Source organism: Microchirus variegatus (assembly GCF_963457635.1).
Source record: "Microchirus variegatus genome assembly, chromosome: 11".
NCBI classification, from domain to species: domain Eukaryota; kingdom Metazoa; phylum Chordata; class Actinopteri; order Pleuronectiformes; family Soleidae; genus Microchirus; species Microchirus variegatus.
The window spans coordinates 390403-410350 of record NC_139812.1 but is presented as its reverse complement, the minus strand read 5'-3'; the positions used below and the strand labels follow the sequence as shown (position 1 = coordinate 410350).

The window sequence follows — 19948 nt, the reverse complement described above, 5'->3', positions numbered from 1 at the left end:
CGATTCAAGACAAACTCTGAATAAATTGGAGACAAAAGTGAACATGAAGAAAACCTTCTCCCCTAAATAAAATTAGGGCTTTTAATCAACTGCTAACAATCTGTTTGGAATTATTAGTATTATTTTATCTTGTTATCAATATTTTGACATTTAGATTGAAGTAATGCGCAATAAATTTCTTCCATAATTCTGTTCTGACTGTGTTCAGTCATTTGACAAATATGCTGCAAAAGTATGTAAAGCGATAGAATCAGTGAATGTGTGTGACTGTGGTCTTTGAATTCATTTTGTGTGAAACCAGTGAAAAGTCATTTTGCTCCACATACACTTGTGTTTTTCTGACCGTGATACTTTTTACCATGTGACTTTGAGAAGAAATGAATAATTCCAAACAAAAGCTGAGTAGAGTTGGCAGCTAAAAATCTCCCCAAATGACCAAATGTGTTTGGTCTCATTATGAAGCAGCTTCTGAATCTGCATTTGTTTTATTATGGTTCAAAGACGACAGTTTAGCAGATCTGTGGTCTGTGATGAGATGACGCCACAGCCTGGTTTTTGTGAGCAGCCAAACTTGCAGTGAGTTCTTTGCAAAACAACAGGTGAACATTATGCATCTCTCAAATATCCATCTACATTTTACAGTATTTAAAGAACCATATGTTCATTTTTTTTTGAAATATATTTGTGAATACATTGTGTTTTATATCAGGTAGGATTGATGGGTGGTCTCATACAGGACAAAGAGGCAGTTTCCTGGGCATTTCTTTTCTCAGATGCCCAGGAAACTGCTCTCATTGATATGGTCATCGTACAAAATGAGTGCTGTCAAAAAAAAACGTTACTTTTGCCATTATGAAATTGGTCAACAACAACAACAACACAGTCCTTGAAAAACATAAACCAAGGAGCAATGTACGTGGTAATGACCAGGCAGATATATACAGTATATAGCTATGCATACTGTGCTGGTGCTAATGGAAATGGAGGCAACACCAAGTCCACATGCATTCATATCTGTGGATGAAGCCAGATTCAACCTGAGGAAATATCATTGGCTGATGTCCAGGACTAGAGAGGTGCTAACGTTACAGTGTGTGCAGCAGACTCTTCTGTGATGCTTTCATTTTGTCAATGATTATGTCACATGTTTTTTGAAAAAAAAAATATTATTCTAGCCATGTCATTTTTTTTTTTGCATTAAACTTAATATTTAAAAAAAAAATGTTTTTTATATTTTTACATGAACTGTAAATCACTATAAAAACATGTAGAAAGCAAATGTAATTGGTGATTCTTTTTACAAGAAGACTCGAGGTGCAAAGATCATATCCTATAAAAACATTCACACTTGTCTTTTATATCATGTTAGCATGAGGTGAGATGATCTGCTCAGCTGAGTTCAGACTCTGTGAAGACTTTAACAAAAGTCACTTCAGGACTGACTCATAAATCATGTGTAATCACTTTTTATTTCATCATTCCCTCTCAGTACTTTCAACCAGGAAGTGGTTAGGTTAGATTAAGGTTAGGGTTGGGATATGATCAGTGCTTCTTTCTTCGGTCTACAGGGTTTTCATTTATTTTCTATTCATAAATAAACATCATTTGAAGTTAATATCTGTCATTTTATTGCTACTATATTATTATTATTATTATTATTGCGCATTCTCCATCAGATGACAGAGAAATCTGCATCTTTATCTGTGTTCAGCACTTTATTTGAAATAGTGCATAAGTTATTGATGCTGTGAGATCTTCAAAATATCTATTTTCAGCTAAATAATCAACACAATCAGCTGCTCTCTCACATCATGTCCTCACCCATACCCTTGATACGAAATATCATATATAATAATAATAATAATAATAATAATAATAAAAATTACAATTATAATTATTTTTTTTCATGTTTGTTTGTCTGTTTTTTCTTCTTAATTATAAATATGATTTATGGAACTGAGGTAATATACTTTTTGTCAGATTGTGACAAGACTTTGTTTTGTTATAAAATGTCATGTGTTTTTTATATGTGAAAGTGAAAAGACATGTGATCTGTCTTTTACCAGCTTGTTTCCATCTGTTGAACATTGTTTAAGACACAGCAAAATAAAATGCTTTTTTAAATGAATTATTTCTTGCAATTGTGTCCTGGAATGTAAAATAGTCTTGAGGAGGCTGTGAGAGCAGATATCAACATCTAGATTCTTGACTTTGGTTCACAGAGAATTTACAAATCTTACCACTGAAGACTGTTTAAACGTAGGCCTCTCCATAAACACATTTGATATTCAACCACTGAGATACATTATTAAACAAGTGTACCTGTTTCATCCATCATATTAACTTCAGTACATGGGGGACTGGTAAACCTGCTGTATCATTATTACGCTGTTTGAATTAATTAAAACTCAATTACTGTCTGGTTATATTGGATTCTGCACCAATGTGAAAAGTAATTGAGACTCAAAAAATACTTACGAGTGGAATAAGTATATACTATAGGTATAAGTATATACTATAGGTATAAGTATATGTCTACCCTGTGCAAGAGAAAATGATTATGTTTAAAAGTCCCTTATTGAAAAGATATTCAAAGAGATTTAATCTTTCAGAAACAAACTGTAATGGACAGAGAATTTAAACTAACCCTGAATGATAATTCATGAAAATACTAGGTGACAGTCAGGTTAGTTTAAGTTTATTTGTATAGCACCATTCTTACACAAGGCAATTCATAGTGCTTTACAGGCAGGAAATACATTTGAAATGAAAACACAATCAATTAAAAAATCAAGTCAAGAAATTAAAACCATTTAAAACATCAAACAATTTAAAATCAAGCAGAAATGAGTGTAATATAAAATCATTTGAAATTTAAGGACAATAAATACAAAAATCAATTATGAGATTAAAACAATTTAAAACATTAAACAATTTAAGATCAACAATTTAAAACATTTAACAACTTAAACTCAAGCAAAAATTTAAAATCATTATTTTAAAATTATTAAAATCATTAAAAAGGAAAGTTAAAGTGGTTAAAATGTGTAATATTAGAAAGCTGCAGTAAACAATAATGTTTTTAACCCTGATTTAAACAAGCCTCAGGTGTTCAGAGAGCTTGTTCCACAGGTGAGGATCATAGAAGCTAAAGCAGCTTCGCCCTGTTTGGTTCTGACCGTGGAGACGCTGAGTAAACCTGTCCCTGATGACCTGAGGGGTCTGGACGCTTCTTAATCAATGAGCAGCTCTGACATGTATTTAGGCCCAAGACTATTCAGAGACTTGTAGACTAGTAGCAGGATTTTAAACTCGATCCTGTGACTCACAGGGAGCCAGTGCAATGATTTAAGGACAGGTGTGATATGGTCCATTTTCTTACTGTTGGTCAGGACTCTGGCAGCAGCATTCTGGATAAGCTGCAGCTGCTTGGTTGATTTTTTACTAAGACCTGTGAAGACACCATTACAATAATCTATCCTACTAAGAATAAATGCATGAACAAGTTAAGTCCATGTCTTGTTGAGACAGAAATCCTTTGATTGGTGCAATGTTTTTGAGATGATAATAGGCTGATTTAGTGATGGTCTTTATGTGGCTGTTAAAGTTCAGGTCTGAGTCCATAACTAAACCAAGATTTCTGGCTTGATCAGTGGTTTTTAGTGTCATTGAGTCAAGTTGGTCACTGACCTCAAGCCTCGCATTTTTGGCACCAAAAACAATAACTTGTGTCTTTTCTGCATTGAGCTGGAGAACAATCTGGCCCATCCACTGATTGACTTGTTGGAAACAGAGGAGGACATTATCCAGACTGTCCTTCATCATGGACAACACACTCCACCCACTGCACCTGACTGTGGAGGGTCTCAGCAGCTCCTTCAGCAGCTCCTTCAGCAGCAGCTCCAGCACCTCAGTGTAAGACAGAGCGCTACCGAAAGTCCTTCATCCCCACTGCTGTTTGGATATTTAACTCCTCGTTTTAAATGTCCGCCCATTTACATACTAACCTCTGCTTATGGTGTAAAATTCAAATTCAGTTTCTTTATTCAGGATTTCTCTTCTGTACTGAGTTCACATCTCGGTTTAGTTCCTTTCTACACTGTGTGTACTACTTGGATATTGTGCACTCTTGTCTTATTTTTATTCTTATCTCTACTGAATTACTTACCCTACATTAGAGTGTGTAATTTAATTTTTTTTTTTTTTTTTACCATATTGTATTTTATTTTTATTCTATTTTTTACTCTTATCTTACATTTTACTTCTTTTTACTTATATTAGAGCATATTGTATTTTATTTTATTCTATTTCTTACTCTATCTTACATTTTACTTCTTTTTACTTATATTAGAGCGTATTTTTACCTTATTGTATTTTATTTTATTAGAGTCTTACTTATATTAAGAGTGTGATTTGTTTACCATATTGTATTTTATTTTTATTCTTTTTTTACTCTTATCTTTACGTTGTCTTTCTTCTTATTATGCCCTTTGCACATTTCTGCACCTCTTGTCGCCTTAATTGAGCTGTTGTAAATGTGAGGAATAAAGTCATTCAATTCAATTCAAATACACTCCAACAAAAAAAGTGAGATAGTGAGGTGTTGTGTCACCCTCTACTGGCCGCTTGTAAGTGTTGCACTGTAATCTCTGTCGCTACATGATGACGACATCAACTACGTCACTGAAGATCGACAAACACAAGGACAACAACATGTCTGCTGTGATGTTTCTCTGTAGAAGCAGAAGAGTTTGTTCTCTGTCGCTGAACCTCGTCCTCACAGGTTTTTATCTCTCTTTACATGTTTTACTCTGGTGTGATCATCTGAACCATAGACATATAACAGTAGACGCCGCATCGACCGCTTCTGCCTATTGGCGCTGACGAGCCGTGGGGCCGCCATCTTGGACAGGTCGCCCGCTCCACTCTGTCTGTTTGACAGCTCAATGCGCACTTTATCAATCGTAACTCTGAATTCAAAACTTATTTTTTTGCTGCAAACGTCATACATGTGTCTGTGATACAGAACACATGGTTCGGCGTATTTTAATAGTCATAGTGGGATTAACAGTTATAGAATATTCAGATGTATGATATATGTGATATGTAGGTATTTTGCAAACACTATATACACTTGAGTAATCATATATAAATGTGTTAATATATATATGTGTGTGTGTGTGTATGTATATAAATACACACACATATATGTATATATACATACACACACACACACATATATATATACATACATATATATATATACACACACACACACGGTATATATCAGAGAAAATGTAAATATATATAATTCATATACAGAGAGAGATACCAAATACCAGGCTCTGAGAAATGAACACTTTCCCAAAATAATACAAATACACTCTGAATTTGAACACACTACAGACACAAAGAAACTCTCATATTTACTTGGGGAGATCACAACACAGTGTTTATTGTTTTTTCACTATTATCTTGATTTTACAAATGATATCTTTCCTTTTTCCTTTTAAATTTTATGGAATCTCAATATTACTTAACAGAACAGATGCCTCTGGAGGCTGAATCGTTAACTGCAGCCCACACCAGAGACACTGGATGGAACTGTAATAAACAACTGACAAAATCAGTTTTAGGTTCAATTAATCACCTGTTCTGGATAATGTTCAATCCTACTTGTGAAAAGTAATCCCTCGAGCCCTGTTTTCAAACGTCCGTCTATTAACGCAGGAATATGCTGCACAATGTTCTGGCATCGTTTTGCTTCTGCTGCTCAACTAATAGTAGAACGACCGGTCCAAGATGGCGGCCGCATTTCTCGCACCCCAGCAGCCAATGCAGCGTCTACTGTTATATGTCTATGATCTGAACTGTGCAGCTGCTTTACGGTTATTCGATTATATTTACGGTTCAAACCGATGAATCGATTATCAAAGTAGTTGACGATGAATAATTGATTAATCGAGTCATTGTTTTAGCTCTAGTATAAGCTATTAAACAATGACTTGAAATCAGTGCAGGACCATAATACTTGTTCCATTTTAGTACTCATATTTTTTTAAGTGTTTATGTAAATGTTAGCATTTTAGCTCAATAGCTTCCATGTCATGTGACCTAATGACTTGAAATGAGTGTAAGGCCATAGTACTATATTATTACCTCATCAGGAAACACTGTGTGTGTGTGTGTGTGTGTGTGTGTGTGTGTGTGTGTGTGTGTGTGTGTGTGTGTGTGTGTGTGTGTGTGTGTGTGTGTGTGTGTGTGTGTGTGTGCGCGTGTGTTTGCGTGCGTGTGTGTGCATGGCTGTTCATCTCTATATAGTGTACCCTGCCTTTCACCTTATGCCAGCAATGATTGGCACCAGCAAACCCACAACCTTCATGTAGAGAATAAAGCAGTTGATAATGGATGGATAAATTGCTTAGGACAGGATCAGCCTGTTACTGGCCTTTTATTTTGCATTATATGAAATAAAAATCTCGACTTTTTCTTAAACTCATCACAACAATCAAAAGAAGAAACCCTTGAAAGTCCCCTTGGACGGACTGAGATGCAAACGAATCTACTTAACCTCTTCTTCACGGTTGCCCCTGGTACAGAGGGCAGCGTCACACGCACTGACAAAAGCGTCTGTCTAACTTTAACAAACACAGACATGCTGCATACTCACAGGAAGGTCAGAAACTCATATGTTATGTTCACCAAACACAGTTAAAACAGAGATGGATCAAACCAGCAGGAGCAGGAAAAAACGTTAAAGCACACACATTGAAAAGCGGCACCAGAGCGCGATTATGAAAACAAAAAAACTATTTTTATCACTCTACGACCAAGATTCACGGATCCAGCTCCAAAATAAGAGTAAAACAACAACTGACTGTCAAGAAATACAAGCAGAAATGTCGTCTTACCTTTGCTGTTTATCAAAACAAGTTATTTCCACAGGAACAAAACAGCTTCTAATGAAGAACTACACTTTCCAGCATGCTTTGGGGACAAATCCCGGTCTGATTGATCATTACAGAGCGACATTAGATCGTTCTGATTACAGAAGGGCGAATATCTGCATAAATGCGTCATATGCATTTATGTCCTTTTGACTCTCTAATGAAGTGATTCACACGCATTTGGAGACCAGGGTCTGATTCTACTGGTTTAGAGGTTTAAAATGAGCTGTCAATCACCCTAATTGACCAAGGTAAGCCAGAGCTATGGCGTTGAGTAACTGAAGACGCTGCAGAGTCACAGAGTTGTTATTACTCACCGCACAGGAAGCATCGATTTACAGCGAGTTATCTTTTTTAATCGCTAACCCTAACCCTTAACAATCGAGTTACCTTTTTTTTCCAAAACAAGTTCTTTTTAGACAAATAGTGACATGTAAATGAAATGAAATTGGTTTTTAATAATTTGGTACCTAAGAAATCTCAAATGGCACAGATGGTGCCAAACTGTGCCAAAAGAGAGAACCTCCTAGACATCCCTTTACTAAAACCTCTGTAATTTCACTCTGCTTCATTTCAGCAGCATCAGACTTTGCACAGCTCATGTCCACATGTTGTTACATGACCTCCATGTGTTTTTAAGCACCTGCTGATTTTAAAGGTGATATTTGCTTTAAAATGCAATATTTTTAGGCGAGAGAAAAAAATCCTTAATTTATTCTGTGTTCCATGTACATTTACTCTGACACAGTGGCATCTACAGTGAAACTTACACCTCTGGTGGAATCTCACAAGTGTTCTCTTCTTCATTTTGATGCCAAGATAATCCACATAGAGCTTGTAACTGCAGAGATTTACTCTATTTAGTTTGTGCATGTCATTTTCAAGCAGGGACTCCAAAAAGAGGGTCAGGGAAGAAGAGGTTAAAAATATTCACTCAGTAATAGAGTTGACAAAATTCAGTTGCAGTCAGATTACAACCTTCAACTGGAACGTACATTTAATTTTATATTGATAAACAACTTTGTCATGTCACTATTATGTCACCCAATTACCCAAAGGCCATTGACAATTATTCTGTCTTCAATCGTCCTTTCTTATCAATGTCTTCTCATGTCCTTTCAGATTGTTCTCGAGCAGCCAGTGGAGACGTCAAGGACAAGGAGACACTGAAGAAATACAAGACTCCACAGGGACGCTTTGATCATCCTGAAGAGAAGAGCAAAGATGCTCTGTCAAGTGAGTATGATGCAGCATTAGACTTTGTTTTTCTTCATACAGGCTACACAGATGTTTTTATTCCGTGTAAGTGTGTCTCCATTAGTATCATTAAGCATGTTAGTCATCATTACTTGCCCTGACATTCTCCATCAGTTCACCCTGTGCTAAAGACCTTTAATCAATTCATCTGATCAGGGTTTGAAAATGTATGAGGTTGACTTGTCTGTTTAAACATGTGCTAATCATCTTTACAGTAAATACACTGCGGAAACAAAATCCCTTTAACCCAGTAATCCTGTGGTTAATCTTTATAAAGACACCAGTGTTTACTCTGTGATTAATATTGTTCTGTTAAACCATTGGTTCTCAAAGTGCGGCCCGGGGGCCAATGGCGGCCCGCAAAAACATTTCTGGCGGCCCCGCAATGAATTACAGTTGATAGTTTTAATCCAGGAGCTACTAAGCTTGTTAAATGTTTATTGGACATTACTGGATACAGACCAATAAGTGTAAACAAAAATACTGGGTATTTACCTGGTTTCTATATGGTGAATTTTAGTGTATTATTGTGTTATAAGCTGGTAATAAGCAGGTAGCTACAGCCCCCAATTACTAGCTATTTACCCAGTAAATATATGGTAACAGAAATGTGTTACTTGGTATTAACCTGTAATTAGAAGGTAAGAACAATGGCCAAAATACTGGGTAATTACCCATTAAATTATAAAGTGTTATTATATTAATGCTTAAATAACATTATATTAACGCTTATATTACTTAACGCTAAACTGTAGAACTGCAATCTGGTCATTAAAATTATTACAAATTGGAATTTTTTCAGTTTTTTTCCCTATGGTGGCCCTCAGTCCAATGTTGGGTTCCTAAATTGGCCTCAGGTATCAAAACTTTGAGAACCCCTGTATTAAACCATATCTCACTGCGTTTCATTTAAATGTTTATATTTTAGATAAGTTTGCAAAAACCGCACAGGACTATATTATCTTTAGACTATATTTATCTCTCCACAGATTACGAGTACAATTCTGACAAAGTCTCAGTTTGATCATTCCTTTCCAAAATAATTTGAGCAGAGATGCAACACCTTTGCACTTTACTGTCATTATGTTTGTTGTTGTTGTTGTTGTTTTGATCTTCTACATTGAATCAGAAACCAGTTTAAATGTCTCCTCAGAGTTCCCTGATGATGTGAACCCTGTCACCAAAGAGCAGGGAGGCCCGAAGGGTCCAGAACCAACACGTTATGGAGACTGGGAGAGAAAGGGACGCTGTGTGGATTTCTAGTTCATTACTCATGTGTATCATAATGATGTTGTAAAACTCTGTTGGATTATTACGCCTGAATGTGTCCTGTCAGCGATGGCAGTTTTGTTAAATAAATGTAAATAAATTGGGTGACGTATTTGTATTATCACTTCACTCCTTGTTGTAGCAATAGCAGAACTTTGAAGTTCCTACTCCATCAAATTGTGTGCAGACTCTGTTGCCTTCAGAGGAAGCTGCACATTTGCAATGATGAATGTTTCTAACCCCCAACAGTTTTGAGGGGAAAAAAGAAGCAAAAATTTGAAATAATTGTATGAATCATTAACATCATGTAACAGTTTGTATATATCGCTCCACTGGCAAAACCAGCATCTATAGACATAATAATTAGAGGCTCTGTCACTTTGTAGTTACCTCAAATTCTGGACTACTTTTGGATTTCAAAATAAAGTATAACGTGGGTTTTCATTCCAAGTTGTAGCAACATTTATTGGTGTAGTTGCAGCTGATCTTTCCTCATCTCACCCTAACCCTCCCAAGTGTGTTGGGCAACGTATTTAGTCTTCACTGAGCAAAAGTGAAGGCAAAAACAATGGATGTTTTACTTTGTTCACTGTGGGCTGTTGTGGTTCAAAATGTAGCAGTCAACTGGTATTAATAGAAAAGGCGCATTCTGGGGTAATTATAAACAACAATTCATAAAATGAAGTGAATATACACACACATATATATTATATATATATATATGTATGTATCTATATATGTATGTATATGTATATATATATTCCCACAGTTTCTACATCCTATTTATTGACCCATTTATATATATATATGTATGTATATATGTATGTATATATATATATATATACATATTCCCACAGTTTCTACATCCTATTTATTGACCTATTTATATATATGTATATATATATATATATTCCCACAGTTTCTACATCCTATTTAGTGACCTATTTATATATATATATATATATGTATATATATATATATATGTATGTGTATATATATATATACATATTCCCACAGTTTCTACATCCTATTTATTGACCTATTTATATATATATATATATATGTATGTGTATATATATATATACATATTCCCACAGTTTCTACATCCTATTTATTGACCTATTTATATATATATATGTATATATATATATATATATATGTATGTGTATATATATATATACATATTCCCACAGTTTCTACATCCTATTTATTGACCTATTTATATATATATATATATGTATGTGTATATATATATATATATATTCCCACAGTTTCTACATCCTATTTAGTGACCTATTTATATATATATATATATATATATGTATATATATATATATGTATATATATATATATATATATATATATATATATATATATATGTATATATATATATATATATATATATATGTATGTGTATATATATATATATACATATTCCCACAGTTTCTACATCCTATTTATTGACCTATTTATATATATATATATATGTATATATATATATATATATATATATATGTATGTGTATATATATATATATATATATTCCCACAGTTTCTACATCCTGTTTATTGACACTTTATTTTGAAAGGCGAACCTAACTTCCTGTCACATCCACGTCATGACGCTTGAACGGCTCCTCTTGTAGCAGAGTGTGATGATAAACGTGTAAATGAGCCGCTGATTTGACCACAGTGTTCTGTGGGTGTGAGGACAGGTCCGTGAAGGCAACACGGTTAAAGGGAGAACCCTGAGACTGCAGATGAGGACATTTACAACCAAATCCGGGCGTCATCGTGTGCGGTAAAAAATAAATAAATAAATAACAGCCTTGTTTGTCATGTTTGTCCCTCTGTGATTGAAAGGGAATCTGTTTGTGGTCATGGTTGCGTTTACCGTGAACATGTGAACATGACTGACTTCTTCGTCTGTGTCTGTTATAAGTTTGATAAATGTGTGTGAAGACAGTGAGGAAGAGGATCGCCGCTGCTTTCACTGTGAGGGCGGAAGTGACGATGGTGTGGGCGGAAGTGAAAGCAGCACTCAGACGGTCTGTCGTCTGTGTTTGCTGCCATGGCGACATGAACTGTGTCAGCTCAGCTCATGAAGCTCATTACACTAGGAACATGATTATAATGCTTTATTCATCTATAGTCTAACTGTTGTCATAGTCACACACACACTCATGGTCGTTTATCCTTTTTCATAAATCTTTATTTTTTTGCAGATCCTTACAGAGACAGAATGTTTGATGATAAAAAGAAAAGACTTTGCTCAGGAAACAATGCCTTGTTGTTAACTTTGTTATTTGCTATATGGTTGTATTTGACAGGACCTGCCATCATTTCCTACAACAGAGGACACATTTCAGAAGATGCTTGAGTCCAGTTACCAAAGACAATGAACCAAACAGGACAGACTGAGAGAAACAGAGGAGAATCACACAAACATGTTTATCTGTCACCTGCATCCAGGCGTCTGACAGACAGACAGTATGTGATCAGGAAGCTGCTCTCATCCACTAAACCACATGCGTCTATTTTAAAGACGCCACAGCCAAAGATGGACACACAGGTGAGGAAGATGAAAATAAAACACTATATAGTTGACACAATAGTTGAAATACTGCAAAGAAGTGTTTTACGCTTACATTTACATTATATTATACATTTGTTTCAAGAAGCAAGGTTGTCCCAAAGTTGTAGTATAAAAAAACGTACATTTGATTTCTTTTGTATAACGCCAAATCACAACATACATTATCTCAAGGCTCTGTACATAGATCATCATGGAGCACAGAGAAACCCAACAGTTCACACAATGAGCAAACACTAGGGGTCAGTGGAGAGAAAAATAAAACTCCCTTTTAACAGAAGAAGAAATCTCTGACAGATATAAATAAATTGTGTTTATTACATCATTGCTTCATGTTATTTCCATTCACAATCATCATGGATTTATATCAGTATGTGGATGTGTTATAAATGAATATGCTAAATTATCTGAATGAATGTATTTACCTTTAACAGATACAACCAACACTGATACACTATCATTCTATTGTTCTGCCTTGTAGGTGAATAAATGTGATGTTTACAGAAGAGAGTCCAGTGATATGAGCTTCTTGACCAGACCAAGAGAGGAGCTGACTCACCAATGTTTCCACAGAGATGTCTCACCTCCCTCAGTCTCTAATAAACCCTGTGGCTCCTCTATGGTCTCAGAGCTCAGGGGAAGTCGAAGCCACGAAGAACATACTTTTAAATTACCTTTGTTTTCTAGCAGATCAAGTGAGCAAAGCCTCTCAGGTTCCATAGCAGAGTTTGAGCCGCTAAACCGTCCTCTTAGACAGTCACTGACCTCCACTGTCCTAAATCCTACATATACTCCTCAACCAGCGGACTTGAAGTCAGGCCAGAAAGAGGGCAGAGTTTGGGGGCGTTGGGGACTATGTTCCACTGGAGAACCTTCAGAGAGAGAGCTAACATCTCCTCATAAGGCAAACTACTGGGCCTGTGCCATCCCTAAAGATTTGCCTCAATCTCCAGACAGGCACTCTGCAGGATGGGACCCAGACAAGGAGTACGAGGCACTGCTGGATTACACCTACCCTCTAAGAACACATCATTTGACCTGTGAATGTGACAGTTCTGAGCACCAGAAACACTCCTTCCTACAGACAGACATGCAAGACTCGGGGATTGAAGTGAACATTTGCAGTTGGACTAGTCCGTCAGGGTTGGACTTCTCTGTGAACAGCACAAGGCAGACAGAAGAAAGAAATCATCATACTCTGGATCATGGCTTAACTGACCTGCAGGGGTTTTCCAGTTGTTCTCCCTCTGATGACCTACTCTTTCTAACAGACCCTGTGAGTTTGTACTTGAAAGATTTGGACAGCACTAAGGTCAAAGGTGAACTGAACTCCAATAGTGACGATGATCACCACCTTCAATGCCACAAATGGCCCTTTTCCATCTCCACCAGGATACTTCATCAGCCAATGTGTGCATGTGTGGAGGAAGACGATGAGTTCAGGTCTCTTCCAGAGCGTCTGAATGAGCTGCAGCTGCTGTCAACTCAGGTATGTGCTGTAGACCACACTAGTGCTTTTGCATGTTAAAACTCACCTTCAATCAGCCAGACAGACAGAGAGCCAGGGAGACAAATGTGAAATATATACATCTCTGAAGCATGATTTTTTTTTAAGATCATTCCAATTCATTTTAATCATCATTCATCCTCATTTTAAACATAATACTGCATGTGCCATGTTTGGGTAAAGAGCCGAGATTCAGTATTTACTTCACTGTACAGCTGTGTAAACTGTGCTAAAACATTTGAAGCAGAAGTTTAAATGATACTAATTTTATTTATTCAGTTCAATCAAACTGATCTGAGGTGAAAAGTGGCTCAATTTAAGACTGCAAACATGTCCCTGTGTGCAGGTCAGGGTGATCGCAGCACAGTTAAGTCAACCCGTCACAGGCAGCTGGTCAATGGATCCAGGAACATCCTCCATCTTCTCATCTGTCACGTCGCCTGAAAAGCATGAGGCCAAAAACAAAACAAGGCAGGAGAAGAGTCAGGATGACATGAACAAAGAGGAGTGGAATGTTACTCAGTCAGGTATTCATTAAGTACAAGTATACGCTGGATGGATAACGTCATGGTTTTACTTTTACTGCTTTAAGGTGTTAAGTGTTGTGCGTCCAGAGATGGTCTTCCACATTCCTAGGTTGTATTCAGTTCCCAGGAGGTGGTTTGAGTTAAAGTTGTCTTTTTTATCATCATGAACCAGTCTGATCATCCTCCTCTGAACTGCAGCTCACTGGATATTTTCTGCCATCAACCCATTCTCTGTAAATTCTAAGTCTCAGTACACAGCTGCAGTTTCTGATGTACTCAGACACGTTTATTTTAAGAAATAAAGTAAGTAAAGTACATTTTATTTACTAAAATAAATGTGTTGATCAGCAGCAGCTTCTCACAGGGACTTTGTGTCACTGAGGAGTAACGGACGCTGTGTGGAGGCAGCTGGAGGCAGATCAAGTGTGTCTGGACTTAAAGTAGAAGCTTTGCTGAAGCAGCTGTGTGACCTCACTCTGCATAAGAGCAGCCAGGAAGAACAGGAGCAAAGTCATTCGTTACTACAACACATCCAGGTAGAAACACCTTCTGACTGTTTTCATCCTGACTCACAGCAGTTTGACTCTGTGCTAAATTTAAAATCTTTATCAGTTCAGGTTGTGACATGACTGCCACATATTGTGCGTGTTGTAGGTCTTCTGTTCACACCTGGAGCAGCTCATCCACTATCTGTACGAAGTGTCAGTAAAGATGGAGCTCCTGGCTCAACCAGCTGTGGACATTACCAGACTGAAATTATCTCTGGATGAGTATCAGGTAAGAACTGGACTGCAGCACATACTCCAGCATCATGCAGAAAAGTAGACTCAAAAGCTTTCCTTTCACTGATGGTTAGTGGTTGGGTGAAGCCATTTATTGTCAAATAACTGTTTACTCTTTTTAAATCATAATTACAACACAAACTATCCAAATGACTTTGATCAAAAGTTTACATACCCCAGTTCTCACAGGTGGAAAGTAACAAAATACATTTACTCAAGTTACTGTATTGAATACTTTTTGTGTGTATTTTGTATTTTTTAAGTACAATTTAAAATCAGGATTTTTTTATTTTACTTGAGTACGTATTGACTCAACTATTGTACTTAGTTACTTTATAAATCCTATCTGTTACTGAGTAAAAATAAACATTCAGCACAATGAAGACCTACAGAGGGAAAATATACACCAGAACCAGACCAATGATGATGTGATTATCACATAGTGAACATAGAGGGCGTGGCCAAAAGTGACGTAATATCCAGTGTCGTGCCGGGCGCGTGAGCTCCAAAATAGTTTTGGATTTCTGACCCTTGTCATATTTCTACTACACTCACACCCCACACAAAGTAACTTAGTAACTTTTACTTAAAGTACATTTCAAATGAACTACTTTTTACTTCTACTTGAGTACATTTTCAGATGACTACTTTTACTTCAGTCCACAGCACCTTATTCCAAATGTGCTTTAACATACCTCAAGTGACTCTGTTTGTGACGGGTGCAGAGAAAAGGCTTTTTCTGCATTACTCTTCCATACAGCATCTCCTTGTGTAAAGTGTGGTGAATAGTTGAACGATGCACAGTGACACCATCTGCAGTAAGATGATGTTGTAGGTCTTTGGAGCTGGTCTGTGGGTTGACTGTGACTGTTCTCACCATCCTTCACCTCTGATTATCTGACATTTTCTCTTGTTCTGCCACTTCAGGCCTTAACTAGAACTGTTCCTGTGGTCTTCACATTCCTCACAATGTTCCTCACAGTGTAAACTGAGAGCTTAAATCTCTGAGATATCTTTCTGTATCCTTCCCCTAAACCATGATGTTGAACAATCATTGTTTTCAGGTCATTAGAGAGTTGTTTTGAGGCTCCCATGTTGTCACTCTTCAGAGAAGATGATAAAGAGGAGAAACATTTACAATTGACCTCCTTAAATACACTTTCTCATGATTGGATTCACCTGTGTATGGAGGTCAAGGGTCACTGAGGTTACTGAACCAATTTGGAGTTCCAATAATTAGTGCTAAAGGTATAGAAATCAATAAAATGACAAGGGTGACTAACCGTAACAGCCAACCTCATGCTTATATTTGTTCCTTGTTAGATTAGTACATTCTGACAGTATCACAGGATTGTTTCCTTGTTTTCAGAGAGAAGTTAAAAACCATCTGCCTCTGACCTCCTGTGTCATTCACAGTGGACAGATTCTACTCAGTTGCATCAACACCATGTCTCCATGTGAGTGTCTCTCTCTCTCTCACTCAATCTCAACACACACACGCACACACACAAATGAATGAAAAGCAAAACAATCATCTAATAGTGTTGTCACCAGGTCTGTGTATTCTGTTTTCCAGTTTTAAGAGACACACTGCAGCTGGTTGCGAAGGAATCTGAAGCTCTGCAGAGTTACAATCAGCACTTCTCCTCCATCCTGTCTGACATGGACAACCTGGTGCAGCAAAGCAAAGAGGAGGAGACTCTGGGAATCTAATGACCATATTTGTTGCAGAGTTTCAGACTCCTGTGACTTGTTTTTCTCAATTGTTTACACACAAATTCTGGTACTTGAGACACAATGAACACATTGGAGAAGGTAGTGAACTGTAGAGACCAGGAGGCTCAAAGCAGAAGAAGACAAATAAGTGAAGGAGAAGAGGATGTGAGGGATGAAGAGGAGGAGACTGATGCTGAGGCAGAGAGTGACAGAGAGGAAGAGGCTCCTCAGTCTTTTAAGTTTGGTTTTTAAGATTTTTGATTATTGCACTTTTTATTTTAGATTTTAATTTTGCTATTAATACTTTTACTTTTTAAGAGATTCACTGGGCTTGTTCCTGTTGTTCATGATAAAACAGTTATTAGTTTTAAAGTATTTTTATGTTTGATATGTTAAATCCATTTATTACATTTGGGGATTCTTGCACCATCCCATGTCACCCTGCCAAGACCTCCTGCCCCCGCTTTGCCACCCCATGTAGAATTTTCTAGATCCTCCAATTCAATTCAATTTTATTTGTATAGCTTCAAATTGATGCTTGTCAGTATACCGGTTCATACCGAAAACCATAGATGAATCAAATATAGCAAAGATATATTAAAAAGATTTTGGGCTTGAAATTGGGACAAATATATGTTAATACACCGACTCCCTGGGACACTGATGTCGAATAACACACACACAAACACAGGTTTGTGTAGCTATTCTTCTGAGGACCCGTTATTGACTTCCATTCATATAGACAGACTAATCAAAGCCTTATCACTGACCTTAACTATAACCGTTGAATGACTAACCCTAACCATAACCATAACCTAACCACAATTCACTCTTAGTTCTAAACTTAACCAGTTCCATTGAAATGAGGTTGTGTCTCAAAAGGACCAGGTTTTGGTCTCCACCAAGTCTACTGGTCCTGACAAGGTCAGTGTTTATGACAAATATAAGAACATATACACACACACACACTAGGGTGCAAAACAGAACTGTCAAAAAACAAACCGTTCAATAAACAGGCCACGGTTCAGTTTTGGGGTGTGAACGGCAATATTTTGGTGCATTTAAATGTTTATATATTCTCTATAAATAGATTCTGCATGTATTGTGTTTATGTAAGACTTCTTTTTTTATCTCACGTTCATGCACGCAGCATGTAGCTGTAGCTGTCTATGAACTGTCACCATAGGAACGACGCATCACGAAGCATTAGGGTGATGGAAATGAGACCAAGACAAACAATCAAACAATACAATGTTGGTGTCAGAGGAGAACGTTCGAGGTACAATCATCAGCTAAATCTGCTGTGTGGTTTCATTAGCTTCAACTGTTGAAGTCAAGTCAACACATCTATGGTGAATGACCATTTACACCAGCATCACTCAGGCATCTCTGTGGCAGGAACGAGGAGTTGGACTCTGTTACGTTTACCACAAATTCAAAGAAATAACAAAAGCTGTTGGGCCAAAGATTTAAGCACATTAGCAGAGTTCAAGTAAAGCCACTAAAGACTGAATTGTTGTTATCAATAATAATAATCATAATAATAAAATGATTATTAAACCTTTATTTAACCATGATCAAACACTTTTTGAAATTATGAATCTCTTAAACAAGTGTGTCCTGGCCAAGACAGGCAGCCGCACAAATTACAAGTCACTGACATTCACAACATCAACATCAAAACAGCACCATAATCATAACATGTAAGAAAAAAAACTACATTGCACAACAAATGTAGGCATCGTTTATCTCAATTAATATGAGTTAAAAACATCTAGAGCCAGAAAAATTTATCCATACTGGAAGTATTTAATTTCATATGAAACCATAAACATGTCTTTTTTTATAATGTGAAAGTGTGGAAGTATTTCATCATGTCTGAATGGAACATGCCGTCTTTGTACAAAACAAAATACGACACAGAACATTTCAAATGTTTTTCTTCTCTCTAAAAAAACGTAAGAACCGAACTGAACCCAAAACTGTAATATGATCAGGACTGTGGGCTTGTTCAACTGTTTTACCCCTAACACACACACACACACTTGCCTAAATGTGCTCAGATCAACTTTCTGCAGACAAACTAGTAGATGAGTCGTACTGAAGCCACCGTTCATCAACACAGACCCAATGTTCTGCTGAAAATAGATGAGTTTCCACAGAGGGATAAATTCATCATTTGCACTTTAATTGATTCATTTTTATAAGAAATACAAATAATTTTTGTATAATTCAAGTTTCATGTTTTTGCTATTGAATTTCTTTGTAGTAACATCAATAATTTGTTGAATTTTCATTTCTCTTCCAGTTTTTGTTTTCAAATTCATTAGGAATGAGTGAGAATACTCCTTATGCAACAACACTTTATATTCCTGTGCTGTGGTGTTAGCACATGATTCAAGGTGTACAGACTTTGCAGTGTGACATTACATCATATATCAAATTTCTGTTTGTATGATTTGAGTTTTATTATCTTGTACTTATGTTTTCAGATATAGATCAAAACTTCCATGAAAAGATGAGTTTCCCTCTTTGTCACGACAGCATCAGTGTTGATGTGAGACCAAATGTTACAGTAACACCAACATGAACGTAGCATTACCTCAGAATGAAAAACCTGGAAATCGGAAGTCCTTGTATATATTTTATTTTGCTATAATGTTCGGGTTCCTGGTTTAACTCCCACATATCAAAAAACATGTAGCAGTGAATTGGACACTCCAAATGCGTGTAGGTTTGAGTGTGTGAGTGAATGGTTGTTTGTAACCCTCCTTTCAACCTATGTCAGCAGGGAATGTGGACGATCTAACGTTAGGATGGAGGGATGGACTTACATCTTTTTTTTTTTTAAAGGAAGTACTTGTTCATCTTGACCACACATTTCAAAGTTGACATTGAGTCAAAATTGTTTAATGATTGAAGCAAGAGTTCTATTCGTGTAATAATATCACTTTTCTGAATATGTATTGAAGACATTTGCCCAAACAAAACTTGTTTTTGTGAAGTTGCATTTAATATCTTGTTAAACTGTTGATGTTTTCAGGGATAATTCAGATAATTCAGCACAAATGACCGCCTAAAACCCATGAGATAGACAAAGATGTGCTCAGTGGGGATACCAGAAAAAGTGAGCAGATTTCGGCCACTTAACAAAAGGCTAAACCTAATAAAATCTGTCAGCTTCAGCCGATCATATTTGATCATTTATTTTGGCTCTGGAAGGATGTGATACAATTATCACCCTTAAAATAAAGCTTCCACTTTTTTGAAGAGTCAGAGAATATTTCCCACAGAATATGATGTTTAGAAGTTGTTGGTGTTTTTCAACCTTGACTCTTAAGGGTTACTTAA

The 19948-nt window shown here is 36.6% G+C and overlaps 1 protein-coding gene across 1 annotated transcript; it reads left to right on the top strand.

Annotated features, from left to right (window-relative positions):
- Positions 1 to 4662: 4662 nt before the first annotated feature.
- sdhaf4 (succinate dehydrogenase complex assembly factor 4) lies at positions 4663 to 9581 on the top strand (the record flags this gene model as incomplete). The annotated part of the gene is made up of 3 exons (XM_083897975.1): positions 4663 to 4783; positions 8070 to 8183; positions 9358 to 9581. The coding sequence occupies 3 exons, from the start codon at positions 4663 to 4665 to the stop codon at positions 9465 to 9467; spliced, it is 345 nt and encodes a 114-aa protein (XP_083754101.1). The 3' UTR covers positions 9468 to 9581.
- Positions 9582 to 19948: the final 10367 nt, after the last annotated feature.